The sequence below is a fragment of the Rhinolophus ferrumequinum genome, chromosome 2, assembly GCF_004115265.2.
Source record: "Rhinolophus ferrumequinum isolate MPI-CBG mRhiFer1 chromosome 2, mRhiFer1_v1.p, whole genome shotgun sequence".
NCBI classification, from domain to species: domain Eukaryota; kingdom Metazoa; phylum Chordata; class Mammalia; order Chiroptera; family Rhinolophidae; genus Rhinolophus; species Rhinolophus ferrumequinum.
In genome coordinates, this window is record NC_046285.1 from 105,441,526 (window position 1) to 105,464,711 (window position 23,186).

Here is a 23,186-nt window from a genome sequence, read left to right on the forward strand (position 1 = left end):
CACGGTGATGTTTTTATTTGACAGAAATTGCCATATACCAGATGTGTGACACGGAGTGTTGTCATAATGGAGGATGAAGGAAAGACACGAAAAAGGACTTCCAGAACTGCTTCAGAAAATGGCAAGAACGATGGGATAAGTGTGTCTGAAGTGAGGGGAAGTATTTTTGGGGGCGGGGGGGCGGAGGTTAATGGCAATGTGTATTTTACTGTAATAATTTCTTTTTTTATTTAAACATTCACCGTATTTATTTTTTATCACAACTTGTACCGCGCTTCAGAACCTTGGAGAAGCCCTAATTGTTGAATCTGTCTCGCCTCCATCTTCTCAGTGTTCTCATCCCACAGGGTCTCGGATTGAAACTGTGTGATCTGCAGGGTCTCGGGCCTTATCTCTACATATGCTGGCCCAGTTCGTGCTACGGGCTGAATTGTGTCCCCCACCCAAGTTCATATGTTGAGGTCCTAACCCCCAACAGCTCAGAATGCAACTGTATTTAGGGTCCTTAAAGGACAATTAAGTTAAAACGAGGCTGTCAGGGTGGGCCCTGATCCTAGCATTTGACTGGTGTTCTTATAAGAGGCGGAGATGAACGAAATGAAGAGCGGATAGAGGGCTAACGTCTGCGAGCCAAGGAGAGAGGCCACAGGACACGGCAACCAACCCTGCTGGCATCTCAGACTTCCCTCATCCAGAACTGTGTGAAAATGAATTTCTGTTGTTTATGCCGCTCAAGTCTGTGGAGTTTTGTGTTGGCAGCCCCAGCAAACTAATACATCCTGCTGACATCCCAGCTCCTGATCAGGTCCTAATGCGTGGCCATTCCAGCTCCGGCCTCAACCCCTGTCAGATTCCAGGGCGCAGGCATCGCAGGTCTCCCAACCCTCTTCTTCCATCATCACTCCCCCAACCATTTCATGTTGGCAGGATGGGGGCGGGCCTTCTGGGACAGAATTGTCCCTGTGCTGTGAGATCCCACCTGGCCTTACTTTCCGGACTGTAAAAAATATTTGTCTTATTAAGTCTTTTGTTCTTCAATAAATGGATGTTCATATAACAGAAACACACTGAGCACCAGAAACCACTGGCTTTTATCACGCTAAAGGTAGACCAAAGAGAAACATATTTAATAAAGTTTGTTTTTCACCAATCAAGTCACATCCACTTGGGGCAAAATCGTGACATTCAGGTGAACCAGAAAATTATGGCCTTTTTTATAGCCAGTTCTCCAGGGGCCAAGACTATCTAGCTGCCTGCCCTTCTGAGCACTCGAAACACAAAGGATTGAAACGTTTTGTACAGAACCTGGCACTTAAGAGTATGAGGCTTTCAGCTGTGACTCTTACGATCTCATCTCCGGCTAGGCTCAGAGCTCATTGATCTCCAACCCTGGCAGCCCCTGGAGGGAGCATTTAAGACTGAGCAGCCAGCTCAAATCTCCACTTTGTCCTGGAACCAAGAAGTGTGACGGGTGTGCTAGTTAGGGACGTATTAACAACGCTCTGCAGTCAGGCTGCAAGACTCTTCATATAAATCAGAGTTCAGGAAATCGTGTGGTGAGTTCCCACCCACCCCCAAAGTCTGCATGTACCCTCATTTCTGAGGGAGATCTATTCTGGCAGTGGGAGAAATCATTTGAGTTGATTTTGGCAGTTTCAAAGAGTAATCAATATTTTCCAAACTAGCAAGCCCTTCTCTGTCAGTGATGAAACTAAAACTTGATTGATTTAAAACTTCACTTGGATGGTAACAGTGAGTGGCCCTGATGGGTGATCTGTTTGGGAGAGCTGAAACGTCTTTATCGAGTGCAAATCGCATCTTTGTTCGATGTTGATGTTTATATAGTTTTTAGTGTTTTTAGGGAATTGTAAAATCACGTAATACAATTTTTACTAAGAGTTATTTTCACAGGTCTTTGTGCTACATGGGCAGGTGTACCTAGAATCCAGTGTCTGTTGCACACATCATGGCATGGGTGATTTTTAGTTGGCATGTCTGGAAATTGATAACTAGATGTTTGTTAGTGGATTGTTGGAAGGTGACATGAGGTTGGATGGTGACTTTAAATGGGACCCTGAGAAGTGGTAGAAACTCCTTGGGGACAGGCACCGACTCCCTCTTGCCCAGGGTGGACCATTATGCCTGGCACAGGGTAGATCCTCAAGAAATATTTCTTGAATTAAACTGAGAAAGGAAGAATGTTCTAAAACGAATGCCCGGAAGTTGGCAAGAGTTAGGGCATAAGGTAATGAGCTTCCCATCACTGAGGCATCCAGCAGAAATCTGACCACCTGTTGGGATGGTTTTCTAGGGCAGTGCTGCATTACAGGACGCCCAACCGTACCAGCAACACCCATACCTGGCTGAACATTAGTCGCCTGGGGCCTTGTTAAATGTATGGATTCCACGCTCTGGTCTCTGGGTTGGAGATTCTATAGTTTTAATTCCTGGAATGATTCCAGCGGACAAAGCGATGATCCTAACATTCATTTCAATTCTTCAATTTTTGTATTTCTTACAGTAAAGTCTAGTCTAGTGATTGAGTTTGGTTATTGTTTTGTGAAGGCAGTTACTGTAATTCACATGTGACTGAATGACTTCAATAAATATTCCCTGTGTACTCCATACTTGCTCGGCTGTTCTAGGCACAGAAGACACCGCAATGAGCCACAAAGTGAATAACAAAAAGTCCTGCCTTCCAGGATCTGACATTTTACGAGGGAGAGACAGACAAGCCAAGTAAACACATTGTTGTTAGATGGTGGTGATACTATGAAAAACATTAAAACATGGGCAAAAGCATGCTGGGAGTGGGGAAGTGTTATTATTTTACATAAGATGGCCAGGGAAGGAATCTCTAAGGAGGAGGCAGTGACCTGAAGAAAGCGGGAAGGTGAGATCTGTGGGGAAGGGTATTTGAGGCAGAAGGAACAGCCAAGGCAACGGTTCTGAGAAGAACATGTGCTTGGGTTCCAAGGAACCCCAGGCACGATGGGGGATTTGGGGGAGAGGAGCTGAGAGAAATGGGGGTGGGGTTGTACTTGATGAGAGTTTCGTGGTTGAGAAGGTAAATTGGGAGATTAGTTTTGGAAATGCCAAATTGACATGCTTTTTCCAATGTCCAAGGTGAGTGGTCCAGTAGCAGCCACATATGAGTCTGGCATTCCAGCAAGAGGTCCCCAGTGGAGACCTAAATTTGAGAGTCAGCTGTGTAGAGGAGACGTGTAAAGCCACGGGGTTAGAGGAAGGCAATCCCCAGTGGTGAGTCTAGACAGAGGAGATGAGCTCCAAGGACGGGCCATGAGACACCCCAAAACTTAGAGATTGGGGAGGTATGGGGGAATCCCCAGGGCACTGAGAAGAAGCAGCTAGGGAGATGGGAGGAGAACTAGAAGATGGCAGTGTCATGGGAGCCAAGAGTCACGCATGGACACTCCCAGATCCCATGATGGCCCCAGAGAGAGAAGGTCCAATGGTTTGCTTTAGCACCTAAGGATCATGACTGATGTGGAGAACAGCTACTTCCACGGGGTGGTGGGATGGTGCCTTCGAGTGAGGAAGGGAGGATTCGATTGGAGACCACAAGTGCAGTCGATTCTTTCAAGGGGCTTTGTTGTAAAAGGACTGCAGAGAACCTGGGCTGGGGTTGGAAGAAGAGATGGGGTGTCGACTTTCTCAAGATGGGAAATAGAACAGTGTGTTTGGAAGCAGGTGGGGAAAGCGATCCTGGTAGAGGAGGAAGAAACTGATAATTCAGAAGACAGATGGGGGAATGAAGGGCATGTTGTGTCCTGAGTGGGTGATGGAGTGGGTCCAGTGCCCATGGCAAAAGACTGGAATTAGGAGAAGGTGCCTAATATCTGTCTCTACTTTCACTGCATCAAACGTGTTTAATGATATCAAACTGCTGCATCAAATGTGCAGCATCAAACGTGTTCACATGTATGTTGGAGACTTTGCAAGGTTAATATGTTGCCTTTGGTTTTTTCGCTGAGTCTTAATTTTCCCCATTTCTAGAATGTTCTGGAAGGTTTCTGTGTGACTATTCTCTACCCTAATGAAGAAAACATCTGTATTTCGCTGGTATAGAAGTCAAAGAGGGAGGCATGTGTCATTTCTCCTGGGTTAGCATTCTTTCAAAATAGCTGGACACCATAAATATGAGGAGATCAATGGAGACTTAAGGTCTTTCCTGAGAGGAATTTACTTGGAAGGGCTTTAAAAAATCTTTTTAGCAGAGAATGATATCTTTGATCGCTATACGCCTGTTAAAATACCTTTATTTTTCTCGTGGGTTTAACAAGGGAAAACTATCAAAGCCTTTTACAAACCACATAGAAATCGCCGGTTCCTTAAGTGGCCTGAAAGTCGCCCAGGGTAGCAAACCGGAAAACAAGGGCCTTTCTGTGTGACACAGTCCCAGTGTGGGCAGATCAGATCAGCATGCCAAGAGATTAGGTAAAATAGAAATAACAGTTTAGATTTTAAGATATCAGTGAAAGGCTGGGCCACAGCTCCACATTGAGCCGAATAGGAGGACACTTAGATTACATATCATTCTCATACTCATGTACAGTCACCAGTGTCTCAGGTGTTGGTATCTTTGTGACTCAAATCGCGTTTTCTGCTTTCAAAGCCCTTTGATAGTATCGTACGTGTATTTTCATCGAATGAACGCGACAGGCTAACCTAGCAAGGCCACTGGTGGGTGAGTTTAAAATGCCGTGTTGTCATTATTTAGTCATGTGGACGCATAATTCAAAACAGTGGATTGTGTGGTTGGCAGTCCATTTCACTGTTAGGAAAGTTACTTTCCTAATTCTTTCGTGTTTTACACAGTATTAGAATTGGTTCTGGTAGCTTGACAAATGTCATAATAAACAGAGGTGTTTTTTTGTGTGTGTTGAGTGGCAGGGCAAAGGGCTGATTAATTTATTTTATTATGGAATTTAAAGTAGTATTTTACTTTTTAATTTGTCAGTTGCAGTTGACATTCAATATTATTTTATATTAGTTTTAGGTATACAGCATAGTGTTTAGACATTCATGTAATTTGTGAAGTGACTCCCCAATTAGTCTAGTACCCATTCTGGCACTATACATAGTTATTCCAATATTATTGACTATATTCCCTGTACGTTGTCCTCGTGACTATTTTGTAACTGTCAATTTGTGCTTCTAATCCCTTCGTCTTTTCACTCTGCCCTCTCAACCCCCCTCCGTCTGGGCAACCATCAGTTTGTTCTCTGCATTTATGAATCCGTTTCAGTTTTGTTTGTTCATTTATTTTCTTTAGATTCCACATACAAGTGAGATCATATAGTATTTGTCTTTCTCTGTCTGACTTATTTCACTTACGATAATATCCTCTAGGTCCATCCATGTTGTTGCAAATGGCAGGATTTCATTCTTTTTTATGGCTGAGTAATATTCCATTGTATAAATGTACCACCTCTTCTTTATCCATTTGTCTGTTGATGGACACTTAGGTGGCTTTCGTATCTTGGCTACTCTAAATGATGCTGCAATGAACATAGGGATATATATGTCTTTTTGAATTAGTGTTTTGGATTTCATTGGATAAATACACAGAAGTGGAATTGCTAGGTTATAAGGTGGTTCTATTTTTAAGTTTTTGAGGAACCTCCAAACTGTTTTCCATAATGACTGCACCAATCTGTAATCCCACCAACAGTGCACGAGGTTTCCCTTTTCTCCACAGCCTCACCAACACTTGTTTTGTGATTTATTGATGATGGCCATTCTGACAGGAGTGAGGTGGTATCTTATTGTGGTTTTTACTTGCATTTCTCTAATGATCAGTGATGTTGAGCATCTTTTCATATGTCTATTGGCCATTTATATATCCTCTGTGAAGAAATGTCTATTCAGGTCCTTTGTCCATTTTTAAATTGGATTGCTTGGTTTTTTTGGTGTTAAGTTGTGTGAGTTCTTTATAAATTTTGGATATTAACCCCTTACCAGATGTATCATTGGCAAATATCTTCTCCCATTCAGTAGAATGTCTTTTTGTTTTGTTGATGATTTCCTTTGCTGTGCAAAAATTTTTTAGTTTGATGTAGTCCCATTTGTTTATTTTTTCTTTTGTTTCCCTTGCCCGAGAAGATGTATTGGAAAACATATTACTAAGAGCAGTGTTGGAGAGTTTACTGCCTATGTTTTCTTCTAGGAGTTTTATGGTTTCAAGTCTTACATTTAAGTCTTTAACCCATTTTGAGTTTGTTCTTTCTATGGTATTAAAAAAGTTGTCCAGTTCCATTTTTTTGCATGTATCTGCCCAGTTTTCCCAGTGCAATTTATTGAAGAGACTGTCTTTACCCCATTGTATATTTTTGCCTCCTTTGACATAGATTAAACGATCAGATGGGTAGGAGTTTATTTCTGGGCTCTCTATTCTGTTCCATTGATCTATGTGTCTGTTTTTATGCCAATGCCATGCAGTTTTGATTAGTATGGCCTTGTAGTATAATTTGATATCAGGTAGCAAACCTCCCACTTTATTCTTCTTCCTCAGGACTTCCATGGCTATTCGGGATCTTTTATGGTTCCATATAAATTTTAGGATTATTCTAGTTTTGTGGAAAATGCCATTGGTATTTTGACAGGGTTTGCCTTGAATCTATAAATTGCTTTGGGTAGTATGGACATTTTTATGATGTTAATTCTTCCTGTCCATCAGCATGGTATATCCTTCCATGTATTTGTAACTTCTTCATTTTCTTTCTTCAATGTCTTATAATTTTCTGAGTTCAGGTCTTTTACCTTCTTGGTTAAATTTATTCCTAGGTATTTTTTTGATGCAATTTTAAATGGAATTGTTTTCTTAATTCCTCTTTCTGATAGTTTATGTTATTAGTGTATACAAATGCAACTGATTTCCGAATATTAATTTTGTATCCTATTACATTCTTGAATTCATTTATGAGTTCTAATAGATTTTTGGTGGAAGCTTTGGGGTTCTGTACATACAGTATCATGTCATCTACAAATCATGATAGTTTTACTTCTTCCTTTCCAATTTGGATGCCTTTTATTTCTTTTACTTGTTTGATTGCTATGGCTAGGACAGACTTCCTACGTTTTTAATTCAGCAGATAAACCTCAAATAAATCACCTATGGCTACCTGTGCTTTTATTCCTCATTAGTCCATTAGTCAATTCAACAGAGACTGAAAACCATTATAAAAGAGAAGGCTGATTGTTTTGTCTGAACATTAGGTGGGCAATTCTGTAAAAAGTACTATATCTTTTTCATCTCCGTGGCCCAGGAATGTGGTACCTGCTCACTAAATATTTATTGAAAAAAGAAAAAAGTCTTGTCAAAAGACTTGAAATAGGATTTCAAACAGGTATTTGCACACCTGCGTTATTTACAATGACCAAAAGGTGGAAGCCTCCCAGTGTCCATTGATCGATGAATGGATTAAAGAAAAATGTGGTCTGTACATACTGGGGATTGTTATTTAGCCTCTGGAAGGAAGGACATGGCTACAAGGAATGAACCTTTAGGACATTATGCTTAAAAAAGCCAGTCATAAAAGACAAATACTGTATAATCCCACTTATTAGGTCCCTAGAGTAGTCAAATTCATAGAGACAGAAAGTAGACTGGTGGGTGCCAGGGGCTGGGGGCGTTGGGGATGGGGACTTGTTGTTTAATGGGGACAATTGCAGTTTTGTAAGATGAAAAGCGTCCTGGAGATGGATAGTGGCGGTGGTTGCCCAACAAGACCACTTAGCTGTACACTTAAAAATGGTTATGGTGGTAAGTTTTATGCTATGTGTATTTTACCACAATTTTTAAAAAATGAATCTTAATACCTAGAATAATAGGGAAAGGTAACCATTTTATAATAACAGCAACTTGAAAATCTTGTCTGTTGCTTCAGTGAGTGTAGATGCTTTTTCGTTATTTGTTTATTTTTAAACATTTACCAAAACCTGACAGTATTTTAATGTTGAGAACCGGGGTGAAGTTGATCCCATGTATTGTTTCTGAAAATTCAGACCAGAAATTGCTTGTCAGTCGCTATTACCAACTCTTAAGCATAACGGAATATTTAGTGAAACTCCAGAAACATTCTGAGTTAAGACATCGCATGTTTGATGAGAATCTATTTAAACTCTTTTGGAAGATGTGCAAAAAGAGCAGACTTTTTGCTTCAGTGACATCTCCTAAAATCCCTGGAAAGGTGTAGTGGGTTTGGGGGAGTGGCTTTAGTTTTCTCTTTGGGGAAGAAAAGGCTAGCTTGCCTGTATCAGTAGAAGTTTCCCTATTTGTCCCCCTTCCCCCACAATCACCAAAAGACAGGGACAAACCTGCTTTGTCCTTTTTAATAGTGCTTTCCAAGAAGCAGTTTAGTGGGAATCTTCTTTTTCATGGGAAGAAGGATCATTATTTTTACTGGCTTCAGTGAACGAGGTCCAGCCTTGGGACTCTCACTCGTGACTGTAACTATCCACCTTCATTCCGCAATCATTGGGGTGGGGCCCGCCAGCAAGCAGATTGGGGAACCTCCGACGCCGAGGGAACCGCCCTGGGCATGACATCCTCCATAGAAAGGGTGCCCCCTGCGCTCTTTCTCTGCCTCCCCAGCCCCCCTCCCAAGTTTGCCTACAGAGAAGGAGGGGCTGGTCGAGCAGATGGAAGCATCCAGCCCGCCTGTCACTGATTATCCCCTTTGCAAACAAATAAGCACTTTCTGGCTTCCAGCTCTGACTTCCAGAAGCTTGGTTGATGTGAGGCTGCTCAAAGCAGAGAACCAGGCACTAAATGTTGTGATCCCTGAAGAAAATGCCACCATGTGCAGCCTCTTGGCAAACAAGCAGACACCTGCTTCAGGTGTGACACCGGGCTGCTGCAGGAGCTTGGAGCCCAGTGGTGTATCAGCTCCAGGTTCTGCCCTGGATCCGCCTGTCCCTGGTCCAGGAGCAGCCCTGGACGTGCGATTGCACCCCTGGGACCTGCAAGTCGATGTCGTCTCCAAGTGTCAACAGCCTAAAAGGAAGGGTAGAGACTTAGAATATTAAGTGAAAACAAGCCGGGAGTCAGCACACGTGTCAGGATGAGACCGAGAGCTGGAAATCCACAGACAACTTCATTAGGGTAGTGGGTTTAGAGGATGATTTTCCCTTCTTTACAAGTGTACTAATGCTATTAACACTCATGTTAAAAATTGTCCTTAGAGCTCAGGAGACTCTGGGATTGGGAGACCCCAGAGTAACCAAAACCCTGGGGAGGACATGGGACCCTGAGAAAACCTAGGCCAGAAAACTCAATCTAAATGGACTTGGGACAGGATGGCCTCCGTGATGTTAGGGTACCATTCATTCACTCAACAGCCTTTACTGAGCACCTACTGTGTGCCAGGCCCTGTGCTCAGAGTGAGCAACACAAAGTCACTGTGGTGATCCAAGGAGGTGCAAGGGGAGAGAGAGAAACATCCTCAGAAGGAGCTTCAGGAAGATTCCAGAAGTAGAAGAGATAGGACATATGGATTCATGGAAGTGGAGGCAGAGAGAAAGGGAGTGGAGGAGCCCGGGCACGGGGTGTCCACTGACCAGGGTGGGGAAGAAAAGGCAGGCAGGGTGAAAACAGTATCGATGACCCTGGGATGAGAGCCTTTTGGATGGAACTCTGCCTTGTTCCAGCCCAGTGTGGGCGCTGCCTACCTACGGGTCACTCCGAAACATTTCAGCACATGGTCATGTCCATGTCGGCATCACCAGCTGCAAGACCAGTCTCCGGGCACCGGGGTGGATGGCTGCACACACTGTGCCAGTTCCAGAGCTTCTGCACGCCACTCCTGATCTGCGTCCAGGCTAGCTGCAATGCAGAGACTCCAGTGAAAGTCTGGTGGGTAATTCGATGCAAGTCGTGTTTGGCACAGTGACAGAAGTCAGCCTTGTAACAAGAGGAAAGGCAGAGTCACACCCCTCTTTGGGAAATTAAAACATCTCCGTGTGCCAGGCACTATTCTGGGTGCCTCATACATATATTATCTCATGTGCTCCCCAGAGCAAGTCTTCATGACCCTACTTTACAGATGAGGCCACAGAGGCTCAGAGAGGTGTATCATTTACCTGCAGTTGCACAGCCAAAAGGAGTCTAAGCCAGGGCTCGGATTCTAACAGAATTCAGGTCTAACAGACCCTAAGCTGGTATTTTTCATGCTACTCTACTTTAGAGACAGTGAACAGTACGTCCTGGGACCATTCGTAGAAAATGAACTTGAAACCAACATCCTAGTAATGGAAAACGTTTGCCAGCATATTCAAGGGCATGGATTATGTGATGAAATCTCCCCACTTTACCCGCTACCCTCTTCCTAACAGGGATGGGTGGTTTGCAAAGTTTCAGAACTCAGGGAATACCCTGCCCTTCTGTAATCACCCTACCACCCCCAGTGACAGGTTTCAGGAGCAGAGGATCCTGATCTGGAGATAACTTTCAGGTTCTGCGAACAGTGACCCCACACCCACCCCCCAACACCCTACATTCTGCTCTCTCGACCCTCAGTCAGCTTCACCTGCCAAACACTCCGTGGAAAACTGGCACCACATTCTGGAGCCAGGCACCGAGCCCAGGCTCCTCCCCACACACATCCACTGGGCAGTTGTGGTTTTTCCAGAAGGAGCCAGAGAATTGCATGGCTCTGGATACGTGTTTTCCTAGTAGAGCCCATGGTGCAGTAGAGAAAGCAGAAGTATACGTGCACGTGCGTATACACACACACACACACACACACACACACACACACACACACACACACACTGAATAAACTGAATGACCAAGCGCCTCTTAGCTAAGCATCTGTTTGTGTTGAGTGGACCCTTTGCAAATGAAGTCCCTCTTCTTTATAAAAACACCGTTAATTTTAGGTTGTGGAGAAATGGTGTGTGGCGATGACTTTTGCTTCCTTCAACCAGATGTGTTTAAGTAAATGAGGCTCACTTCTAGAATCAAAGCACTGAAAGGACCTGAATATCAGGACGGGCAGCGGTAATCACGTGCAGTAACTGGGCAAACAGCCCCAATCCCGTGGCTGGGCGGGAAAGGCCGCCGCCGTGGGTGCGTCTGCCGCAGACTTCAGCAGATGGGCCTCTCGTGTAATTAGGAATCGTTGTGTTAAATGAGCCATTATTTAAATGATCTGCTAATTTTCCTGTTAACCTACTGAAACAGAGACAGTGATCTGAGAAATCGCAGGCTGCTAATCACTAACGAGGCACATAACCCAGTTCTTCCCTTTAATGCAGCATTTTACCTTATTGCAGCAATTAGCTGATGGTTTTCTGTGTGGTTACCAGCGGATGCATCAACAGAAGGTTAAGAAGGGGCAGTAAGTAGCAGGCAGGCCCAGGCCTGGACACGTGGTAGGCAGTTCTTAGCCCTGCGAGGCTCATAGCTTTCCTGTTTTTGTTTCATTCAGGGTCTCTAAGGTAAAGTATCCCGGGGGTGCAAAAAAATGTAGACATACAAGTGGACACTTTGGTCAGCGTTGCTCAAGACATAGTTTGCCGTAATCAGAAGTGTCTGGACACTGATGGGAACCACTTTGAGCACCTCTTGTCATTGCAGAAGTCAAATGTGACTTGTATTCATCTTTTGTTATCGGCGTATATTGAGTGTTACAATTTTAATAGTTTTGCTTTCTTAAAGTGTGTACACATTTTTTTTGGCACCCTCAGTATTTGGTCTTTGGGGCGCATAGACAAGGTTTGCCTGAATCAACTTTTCCTTGTTTCTCCCTATCCTGAGACACTGGTGGGGGCAGGGAAGGGGGGCAGGAGGGAAGAGCTGAGGGCATCTGGGCTCAGCTGCAGATTTCTGGGAGGTGCCACAGGCCCACTCGAAAAAGTTACCTGGCAGGTCTCAGTCCATCAGCTCTTGTGTATTTGGGGGTGAGGACTGCCCTCAGCTGCATTCACTCCCTGGCCTGCCCTGGACCCTGGAGGGGCTTGTGACTCTTGGTAGAGAAAGCCCCAGAAGCTGGAGTGAGTGCCAGGATGTGTGGTGGACACCAACAAACGCTGCCGTCTTTTCACTTCAAACTTTGATTATCCTTGGACATTTAAGAGCTGACTGTGCGGTTATTTTATAGAGCAGCTGGGACATTAATTAAGGCAGCCCAGCCTAGCCAATTCTAGAAAACGTAAATAAATTTTTTGCATAAATCTATCAGGAATTTGGCCTGGTGAACTCTCTCCAGATTCTTGGCAGCTTTTGCCTCCTTCAGCCGCTTTCCCTCTGCTTTCCCTCCACTCCCACACGGAGCTCACGTGCAGGGCCTGCCTATCTTAGGAACGGGGGATTAGCGTTCTATTGTCGCTATGGGGACCATCAGATAGAGAGACAAAGAAAAAGGATTTTATCCTCAAGCAAATGTAGGAGAGCAAAGATAGGCAAATTGGAGAATTTAGAAGACAATAAAAGATGTCACCAAAGGTGCCAAAATGCACCAAAACAAAAGGAGGAAAATAAACCCTTATAAAAAACGGTCCATGTTAAAAATGAGTAAGCCTTGTCTAGGCAGAGCAAGGCATAGCAACCAAGTCCTGACTGTCCCCTGCAACCTTCCCAAAGGAGTCTGTTCCATTCACATCACTCTGGAAGCAGCCATTGGCCAGAGGTTCCTTGGGACCTCACGGAGTTTGTCGTGTGGATGGCCACCAGTGACCTCAGTCTTCCCGGCTCCTGCTAAAAATGGCACATGTGATCAATGCTGGCAATCACTGCTCTCTCGAGAGAACCTACAGTTAACTCACGTGACTGCATTTACCCCTCCCATGCACCCATGACAGTGATTGGTCACCCGCTTCATGGATGACGAAGCAGACAAACACTCAGAAGGAACTGCCCAGACTCATGCTCTGATTGGTGGAGTGCCACTTGATCCCAGGCTTTGCGTGCCTGTCACTGCTCAGCAAGTGACCAGCCATGCTGACTGGAAGGCAGCACTGCCCTCTGGACGTGGGAGAAAGAACCGGTCACCTTTGAAATGGGTCCAGTTTCTACCTACCTGTAACGTGTGCATAATGGTTGTCCGTGTTTCACGATTATTTCATAAAATCTTTTGCAAGTTTGGGTGGGACTGGAGAATGTTGTCGAAGAAGGATATGCCAAAGAAGAAAGTTTTTGTTTTGGTGGGGGGGGCGGGTCATAAAAGTGCCACATATCTGCATTCCTCACTGTGGAGTGTGGATAATGTCCTTCTTACGTGCTTGATTCAGTCTTTTTCACTTATGCTTCTAATGGGCAAAACAGTCCCCGAATTTTCAGTGTCCCTTATGGGACTGAACATGGAGTTAAACCGCAGGAGGCAGGAAAGGATTCTGGAAGTTCCTGTGAAGAAGGAAGCAGCAGGTGAGTGGGCCGAGGTGTCCAGAAGAAGCCTGCACCCTGAACCCTTTGTGTTTCAGTCTTTTCTCAGGGGGTCGTGTACAATTATAGGGCAAGTGGCATTATTTTTTCTTTCTTTCCTTTGTGGTTGAGACTACTTGCAAAAAGGGAGTCATGGCCCTGGGGAGCAACCTACCTGAGAAATGTCTGTTGGCAGTGTCATCAAGCAGAAAAAGGTGTTGGCTTGTTTGCTGTTCAGAGACATTACTAGAAGCGCAATGCGGAGCGTTTACTGCTCCCTGGATAGCCATCCCTGGCCTGACTTTGTGGCTGCCTCATTTATTGGGGCAATTCGTCTCCTCACATCATATGTTCTAGGAACGACCAGGTGGTGACCAGCTTTGCCGAGCCGTGACTCTGAATTGAATTTTTTTGAAAGCTGGCTTCTGTCGAACTGGCTGGGGAAGATGGTTGTACCGAACGCCTGGGCCATTAGACATGGTCTGTGTAAAATAATGGAGTCTGTGTTTCAGGGTAACTTTCTCTGCTTTTGTGTCCCCTGCCTCTGTCAAGTGAGGACAGTGTGCAGCATGGCAGAAGTGAGAATGGAGGTGTGGAAAAGGACTGCACTAGGCCCTAATATGAGGCAGAGGCTGTGGGTGGAATTCCACACCCAGGAAAGAAGAGTGAAATGTCTACAGAGACAGTGCCCCGTCACTGGGACCATTGTGCCAAGATCAATAGTCCTGTGTCCACTTTGAGCACGCCTTGTTGTGGAAGAGCTTAGGGTGGAATGCCAGCCTGAGAATTTGGGCTGCCAGGCGGCCTGGCCTTTCCACACACATCCTGCTGGGCTGTGGGGTGTGTGGTTGCCTGAGAGACCCAGGAAACACACGTAAAAATGGCACGCTTTCCTCATTGGACACGCGCATGGAGAGGAAAGATGTTGGTTCAGGAATTAGTAGCTTTTATTATCCGTGCTTTTTAACGACTGAGAAAAAGTACTTCTCACCGCAATTTTTTTAGGTCCTCGATGTGTCTTGCTTAACAGCCACGCTCTCTTCTTTGAAAGGCCTGAAATTCTCTGATTTGCCTCATGAAGGAATTTTGTTATTTTTCCCATCCTTTGTTACTTCCTGCTTTCACCCAAGCAACTTTACAAGTTCATCTTGCCTCCAGGAAACATTTCAGTCCCTGACGGGTGCTGAGAACTAGGGGCCCATGTTGAATTTGCCCGACAACCCCAAACCGTGCCTCTGCAAAAGAGCACACAGCACGTTCAGGTGCATGGCTGCACCTGGTTTGTTTGCTGGCTTGCTGCCTGAATCTGTATTTTCTTTGTACCAAGGGAAACGTTAGTGTCTTTGATTTTGAGAATAAGTTAGTTGTTCGTTCAACAAATATTTGAGGGCCTCCCATTTGCCTGTCCCTGTTCCGGGCATTGGAGATAAAAACGAGCAGCAAAAGTCCCTGCCCTAGAGAGCTTCCATCCAGTGGTGGAGGGCGTACAGGGAAGGGTAGGACGAGTGGATTAGAAGATAGCTCGCAGGGCCTAGGAAGCGGGTAAGCCGGGCTAAGAGAATGCATTTGGAGGAAGACAGCCTGGGTTTGAGCCCCCGTTCTGCCTCTCAGCCCTGCATGAGCCTCTCTGCACCTCAGTTTCCCCATCTGTGAAGGGGGTTGATGACAGTGCTGCTGTGAGGACGCAACAAGTTCATACAGTTGACCTTGGATCAGCTCAGGGTTTGGGGCACCGACTCCCGTGCAGCTGAAAATCCATGGATAACTTGTGACTCTCCCAAAATGTAAGTACTGATAGCCCACTGTTGACCAGAAGCCTTACTGATGACAAACAATGGATCAACACACACTTGTATGTTATATGTATTATCTAGTGTGTTCTCACATTGAAGTAAGCTAGAGAAAAGAAAATGTTAGGAAGAAAATCATGAGAAAGAGAAAATACATTCACAGTATTGTATTTATTTATTGAAAATATACTCACATGTAAGTGTTGTTCAACAGTCCACTGAGTATATGAAGCACGGAGTCCCTGGCACACAGTAGGTGCTGTTAGATGTCTGCCACGGCTGTCGTTGTGCTAGAGGTGGTGAGTGTTATGGGAGCAAAGCGGGGTGGGGGGGGAAGGCAGTGCTGGTGGGGGCTGGGAGCTGCAAAGCGGGACCAGGGTGGGCTTCTTTGAGAAGTACCCATTGAATAAAGCCTGGAAGGAAGTGATGGCATATGTGCCACATAGGTACCCACATAGGCAGAAGCAGCCGGTGGACAGGCCCCCGTGGAGAGCATCAGGAGTGCTCATGGAACAGCGTGGCAGCCAGGGTGATGGGGATGGAGTGTGGTCGGGGAATAGGCAAGGGACTTGCCAGCCAGGCATGGATTTGGGCTGTTACACGGAGAGACAGCCACAGCCTTGGGAGGGCAGAGGACTGGCAAGCTCTGCCCTGTACACTAATAGTTGCGGTGGCTGCTGGTTGAGAGTAGACCATGGAAGTATGTGGGGAGACTGGTTGGAAGGGTGGGAGACGATTGTGTCATTGACCACCTTGGTCCCTGTGGAGGTGATGACAAGCAGGCTGGAGCCCAACAGAACCTGAAGGTAGAGCCAACACTATTTCCTGACGGACTGGACGTGGGGCATGAAGGAAGCAGAGGCGCTACCGATGACTCCCAGCTTTTTGGCTGGAACAGACATGATGGAGCCACCACTGACTGACATGGCGCCGTCCGTGGGGGCAGCAGGCTGGTGGAGTTCTGCTCTGGGCATGTCAGACTTGAGGTGGTATGTTTGTTTCCTGGGGCTGCCATAACTTATCCCGCAGACTGGGTGGTCTACAACAAGAGAAATTTGTTCTCACAGTTCTGGAGGCTAGAAATCTAAAAGCAAGGGGTCAGCAGGGCCGTGATCCCTCCGAGACTCTGGGTAGAATCCTTCCTGGTCTTTTCCCACTTTCCGGTGGTGGCTGTCACGCCTTGGCGTTCCTCAGCTTGCAGCTGTGTCTCTCCAGTCTCTCGCTGTGTTGTCACATGACGTTCTTTGCCTGTCTGCATCTTCACATGGCATTTTCCTCTTATAAGGACACCCATCCTATTGGATTAGGACACACCCTCACGACCTCATCTCAACTAATTCCATCTGCAAAGACACTATTTCCGAATTAGGTCACATTTGCTGGTCCTGGGGTGAAGGACTTGGATGTGTCTATTTGGGGGACACAGTTTGACCCCTACCAGTGGCCATTAGAACCCCAGGTGGAGGTGTTGAGTCGGTACAGCCTACAGCGCCGGGAGGAGGCCCAGGTTGGGAGGAGCTTTGGGAGTGCTTAGCATTCGGATGGCATCTGGAGCTGTGGGACTCAGTGAGTCACCGTGGCGGTGAGTGTGCCTGGAGCCCAGCAGTGGGTCCAGAGCTGAACGGTGGTAAATTCCAGCACCAGGAGATGAGGAGCACCCCGCCAGGAGACTGAGATGGGAGGTTGGAAAAGTAGGGGAGTGTAGTGTCCTGGAACCCAAAGGAAGGACGTATTTCCGGGAGGAAGGAATGACTGACTTGAGTCAGATTCTGCTGATGGGTCACGAAAGAGGAGGACCCAAGACACGGGATTTGGCAAAACTGAGGGCATTGACCTCATAATCCCTGAGACAATCCTCGGTACAAGCTTACCTGTTTTGATTTCGTTGTCTACCTTTTTTTTTCAACTTGATTATCAACTTTTGGGCTTATAGGTACATATGCTTTGCTTCTTTCTACAAGATATTCCTTTATTCTGTAAGCATTTGGCTGTGTGTCTGGCCTTGGCATAGAGGCTGGGCATGAAAAGATGGATAATATATATCCCTGCCCTTGCATATCATTATTTCCTCAGCAAGACGGGTGAAACCATTAAAATACAGTGCAACTGCTTGGTGTCACCGGTCACCAGGGAACTGCAAGGTAAACCCACACTGAGGTACCTTTCCATATGCTCTGGAGTGGCCGTAATAAAAGAGACCAGCAATAATACTAAATTCGGGGAGGACATGGAGCAAATGAAGCAGAGGGACCATGAATCCACTGCTTGTGGGGTGTAACGTATTGTGTCTACTTTGGAGAACTGTTGAGCAGTTTTTTAAAAACAGTAAAAATCCATCTACCCTGTGATCCAACAAGTTTCATTCCTAGGTCTTTACCCAACAGAAATGGAGACAGGTCCTCAGACTCACTTATACAGGAATGTCCATCGCCGCTTTGTGCAGAATAGCCTGAAACGGGAAACAACCCCAAATACCCGTCAAGAAGGAGATAGGCGAGTTGTACAAGATATATCCCTGCCAAAGAATCCCACTCGACAGGAAAGAACTGACCCACAGCAGCACCAGGAAAACGCGAAAACCGTGCTGCGCAGAAGAAACCAGACTCACTGAAAGACCCACATGATTACGTTTATGTGACATCCAGGCACCGGTGAAACCAACCCCTGGTGACTCAAGTCCCAGAATGGTTGCCTCTGGAGAAGAGGAGGGATTGACTGGCAAGGGGCATAAAGGCACCTTTTGGGAATAAATAGAAATTTCTGTGTCTTGGTTTGGGTGCGTACCGTGTATAAAGTCACCAGTGGAAAATCTAAGAGCTTGCATTTTCATTATATGGAAATTATACCTCATTAAAACTAAAGAACGATACCTGTGACAACAGCCCTCGGTGAGAAAGGGCTCCACCTTGTTAATGATTACCAATGGCTTATAAGGACATCCCAGTGAGTGCACTGAATTTGTTTTCTTTAAGGCTTGTATGTATTGGAAACATAAACAGTTTTCCCTCCTCCCACACCCCAGCCCACAAGCTTCCTAGTGGACTGGGTTCAGATGTCAATTTTATAACAGCTTTGGATATTTTTCTAATCAATTTTTTTTTCTAAGTAATAAATTCTTCTTAGTACTTAATTTTTAGAAGAATTATTCAAGAACGTTGCCTTATTCAAGTAACCTAATGGTTTCTCTTATTTCCCCTTAAAAATAAAAGCTGCAGATTCTCGTTGACACTGGGAGCAGCAACTTCGCCGTGGCTGGTGCCCCGCATTCTTACATAGACTCTTACTTTGACACGAAGAGGTGAGTGACGGGTCCACAGCTGGGTGTGGCCAGGTTTGGGGGCACCACAGGAATGCTTCAGAACACTCTGGAGCAATACCGCCAAAGCGTCTGTTCCATTTTGAGGGGGATATGTGCACGTGTATGTATTTGTGTGTATTATGTGTATGTATGCATATATATGTGTACGTGTTCATTCTGAGGGAAGCCATCGGAAATTCTCTTAATACTCTGAGTGCATTCTCATGAGATTCGCTGTATAAAAATGCAAGTCAAATAGCAGTTTTGTAGTTACACCTGAGTTGCAGGGAGTGCTAGATCCTGTAACATTTATTGCAGAGGTGGGTTCGAGCGGGGGGAGGGGCGCTGGACCTGAGTATGCCACGTCTGGTCAGGGTGCTGGGTTGCTTGGAAAGCCGCCTTTGCATTGCCTGGTAGTTCAGTAGGGGTTAAGGTGTGGTTCATGGAAACCATTTTTGTGCGGAGAGGTGTTTCTGGGTGAGAGAAATCCGTGACTTGTTTAGAAAGGAGAAGTGTGAGCACAAAGCATTCAGGCTTCAAGCTAGCAGTCGTGGGGTGGGGTTGTGAGAAGAGAGCAGAGCCAGGAGGGCAGTCTCTGTGTGGTCCAGCCCTGGGAGGAGCCCTGGGTGGCCTTCAGGGACAGCCAGAAAGGCCTCCTGTCAGCGCTCAGCTCCAGAAGAGCCTGAAATGGGTTTGGGGGGGCAGAGGGGGCAGTAGCTGCTCTAATAGATGCACACTTTGATTTCACTTCTGTTTTTGTGACCCTAAAATGTAAACTCAACAGATCAAACAAGTGTGCTGGCACGTGGCTGTTGAATCCTACTCAACAGGAAAAAACTTCAGGGACTGTGTACAGACTCACGAGTGCCACATCATTTCTCTGCTATCAGCCCTCTTCATGTCTTCCCTTTCTCACTTTCCTCGTCCACAGTCTTTTGTTCCGGGGACTAAATCCCAACTTATCTGAGGGGGCGGGGAAAGGAGGGAAAAGCTTCTGAAAATCCCGGGCAGTTTTCATAAAGTAGGCTGCCTTGCTGGGCACGAGAGGAGGTCCCATCTGTCTTCTGCTGGTACCACCTCTTGGTCTCCAATTTGGTGGCACAAACAGGTGTGGTCTCCTGTGTGTGAGGTGGAGGGGACTGGTGGCTAGGGCTTTACGGGGCCTCAGGGGGCTACAGAGATATCTGATTGGCCCCTCCTTCAAGGAACCTATAGCTTAGTTTATGACTCAGTGTATTGGTCACCTTTCATCATTGATATTCCAGGATGAAACTCCTGGACAGTGATTGCTTTGTGATGGAGACTAATACGTGCCCTGAAGCTGTGGCCGTAACCACAGTAGGTGTGACCTGGGGGAGGGTTATTTCTCTGTGTGTGCAGGTGAGGAGCTTATGATGCCTCAGCTACCCTTTCCCCTGTCCCGAAGATGGTTCATCCAAATCCTCTGCCGCAAGCCACGCCCCACCCCGACTGCTTACTCGGAATGAACTGCTTCATCATGGATCAGAACATCCAGTTGGTCCAAACCTCTCATTTTTACTCGTGTAACACAGGAGGTCCAGAGGCCAAGATACCTGCCCACAGTCAAGCTTCTAGGCCAGAAGTTCCCAAACCTTCAGTCCCAGTACCCCACCTTACCCCCCTTTTAAAAAAATTTTTTTTAATTGGGGAATGTTGGGGAACAGTATGTTTTTCCAGGGCCCATCAGCTCCAAGTCGTTGTCCTTCAATCTAGTTGTGGAGGGCGCAGCTCAGCTCCAAGTCCAGTTGCCGTTTTCCATCTTAGTTGCAGGGGGCACAGCCCACCCTTCCATGCGGGAATTGAACCGGCAGCCTTGTTGTTGAGAGAGCTCGCCCTCTAACCAACTGAGCCATCCAGCCGCCCCCTAGCACCGCCTTTTTATACCAAGTGCTTTGTGGTGCTCTGAAAGGAAATGCAGAGGCACTGTAACTTACCTGTACGTGTAGTTCTATTGCTCTGATGTAGTACAGGGGAGAATACAAGGAGGTGATCAGGGCCTCAATGTGGAAACACTCGGGTTAGACTGCAGTAGGAGGCACGTGACGTCAGAGGTGATGCCCGAGGCTGTGAGCCTCACCGTGGGCATGGCATGTCGCGCCCAGTATAGACAGATAAAAGCCGATTGAAATGGACTCAGACTCCAGAGCAGCTTGGGTTGATGACATGATTTTCCAAATCAGTGAAGAATCTTGGTAAAGCTCCACAAGCCCCCCCCCACCCCAAAGTATCACCTTCCCTCGATTCACACAGTAGTTGCGCTCCTGGCAAACTCAGTGTATTTTAAAGCTATGTAAGAAATGTGTATCTTCCTGGTAAAGCAGGCTTAGCCCCACGTCTTTCCTGCTGCCCGGCTCCTGTCTGCACCCCGATTCCGGCACCCACAACACAGAGCTTAACACCCTCACAGCTCTGTTACATTTTAGCAGGCTTCCTCCCCCATGGTAATTTTGTTTTCTATCTAATTTTGTTTTCTATCGCACATCTGTAGACACATGGTAAGTAGAAAATAGCAGTACAGCAGAGCAAAGCTGAAGTTAGGGTGATGTGTATAGTTACTATCCAGGTTTAAATGTTCAAATGTAACACTGTGGATGGTTACTTCCTTCCCAGTAGTTAAGTGCTAATTTTTTGTCACAGCTAGGATTTAATAAAGGTCAAAGTCCATCTTTCAACCCAGTCATTGTTTAACCACGCAGATACAATCATGGAACATTCCAGGGTAAATAATAGACAACATTACAAATCTTGTGTACAATGCCATTTAATATGTGTACATATTTAATTGACTACAGACAGCCAGGCGTCTTTCTCATTTAACTTCTACTTTGTTCATTGTTTGGTTGAACCATGGTTCTCTTTCAGGCTTCAGTAGGACATGTCTTTTAACTTACCTGCCAACCTCGCTAGCCAGGTTTGTGTTCAGGTGGCAGATGTTCCTGTTTTTCATATTTAGAGACTCAGCTTCTCTGGCTTCTTTGCATGAGATTTAATGTGGAAGCTTTTGAAAATGTCTGTAGCCGCCATGGTGGCTCTGCCTTCCCTCCTGCTAGCCCCATGAGAGAATTTCAGTCTCCCTCCCAGCTTTCTGAGCACTCAAGGGCCTCACCGATTTCTACTTCCTTGGACAAGTAAAAGGAGAAATAACAGAACCCAGCAATGTGCAGGGGGAGCCCCAGGCTTCTCCCGCATTGTCGGTTTCATCCCATTGGTACTTAATGCCATTCAGACCTCAGCTGGATTTCCTCAGTTGCAAGTATTGCTGACGTTTTCTTAGTACCTATAAAACATTACTCACATTTGGGAGTAATGATACTGATACTGCCTTTCTTTCCAAGAGAACCATCCTGTCTTCCACAGGCAGGGCTAGCAGCTTTCTTCTTAGCTGAATCAGATTGAAGCATCACTTCTGAGTTTCAGGCAGTTCTGTTCCCTCAGCTGCATCCCTGCTACCATGCTGAGATCCACATAACCTTCTTTTGTCTCCCTTCCTGTTTTTTCCCATGCTTCTCATAGACTTATATTAACACAGCTTTATTATTGTAAAGATAGGAACTATGAACATAATTTACTGTCTATGTAAACGATGCGTGATTAATTTGTCTAATGCTTTCACCGAACTTTGGAGTTGGCCTAAGGTATGCTTTCCACTGTTGAATTTGCTGGGAGCCAAGAGATTGTTCTCACTTCCTTTCTCAATTTTTCACAAAGGTTTTTTTTCTGAGATGCAGCTCCCTGGCCTCTGATGTCTCTGTATTTGCTTGTCCCTCTGATCTCCCTCAGTGACAATGAGGTTTCTGGTTGGGTTCGCCAGGCTCTGATTCAAGTCCCCCAGACTTTGGGTGTTCAGGTCTAATGCTTCCTGAAACATTTTCCAGTAATTGGAGATTTGGCTTGGGGTTTCTTTGACAAGATCTGTTTGATTTATGGAATGAGATGTCAGGCTACCATTAGTCATTTGTGTAGCTCGTTCCCATCAGAAGCCCGCTTTTCATGACCGCGAGTGTTCCAGTGAGTTACTATATAGCACAAAGAAGGTGGTGTGTTTTAAAAACTGTGCTTCTTTTTTGGCCAATAAAATAGCCTCCAGCCAGTGGGCTTGATGAGAGCCCCAGTACACTCATCCCTCTGACCTACTAATGTATTCAGGAAATCACGTCTACTTCCATTACAATGTCTCCTCCGGTGCTCCATCTGGGTGAAGGCCACAGAACACTTGGGACCAGGGCGCAGTTTCTTTTCCTCAGCTGATGCTTGTGAGTGCACTTCAGATGTGAGAGAATCACCCAGCGACCTCCTTAAGGGTGCTCGCTGAACGCCGCCCCTAAGCCCGAGCGCCTCATCTCTCCGTGTGATGATGACAGACATTTTTGCCCAATTATCTGGATAATTTTTCCGAGCCTGCCTGTTGTTTGCATGTCCAGGAGAGGACTTGCCCTGTGGGCGTCCACCAGCATGGGCCATGGTGGAGGATGTTGATAAACCGCCAGGTGGGGCAGGCAGACTGAGCAGCCCCTGGGCCATCGGTGGCCCCCTCCATTCTGGTCTGTCATTTCCGGAACCGTGGACAGGAAAGAGGGGTATCTGGTCCCCTGGGCCAGGCCAACAACCCCAAAAAACCTGAAATGTGCAGAAGCGCCCCAGCGAGGTCCCGGCAGAGCTCTTTAGGACCCTCCCTCAGTGCGATGACCCAAGG

The 23,186-nt window shown here is 46.1% G+C and overlaps 1 protein-coding gene across 2 annotated transcripts in view; it reads left to right on the forward strand.

The window, feature by feature from the left end:
• The window catches only part of BACE2 (beta-secretase 2), an 82,661-nt gene that overhangs the window by 18,941 nt on the left and 40,534 nt on the right, over window positions 1–23,186 (forward strand). For both annotated transcript variants that reach the window (XM_033128459.1, XM_033128468.1), the window contains exon 2: window positions 18,384–18,472. In XM_033128459.1, coding sequence (XP_032984350.1) covers window positions 18,384–18,472 — 89 coding nt within the window. The remainder of the gene's footprint in view (window positions 1–18,383; window positions 18,473–23,186) is intronic.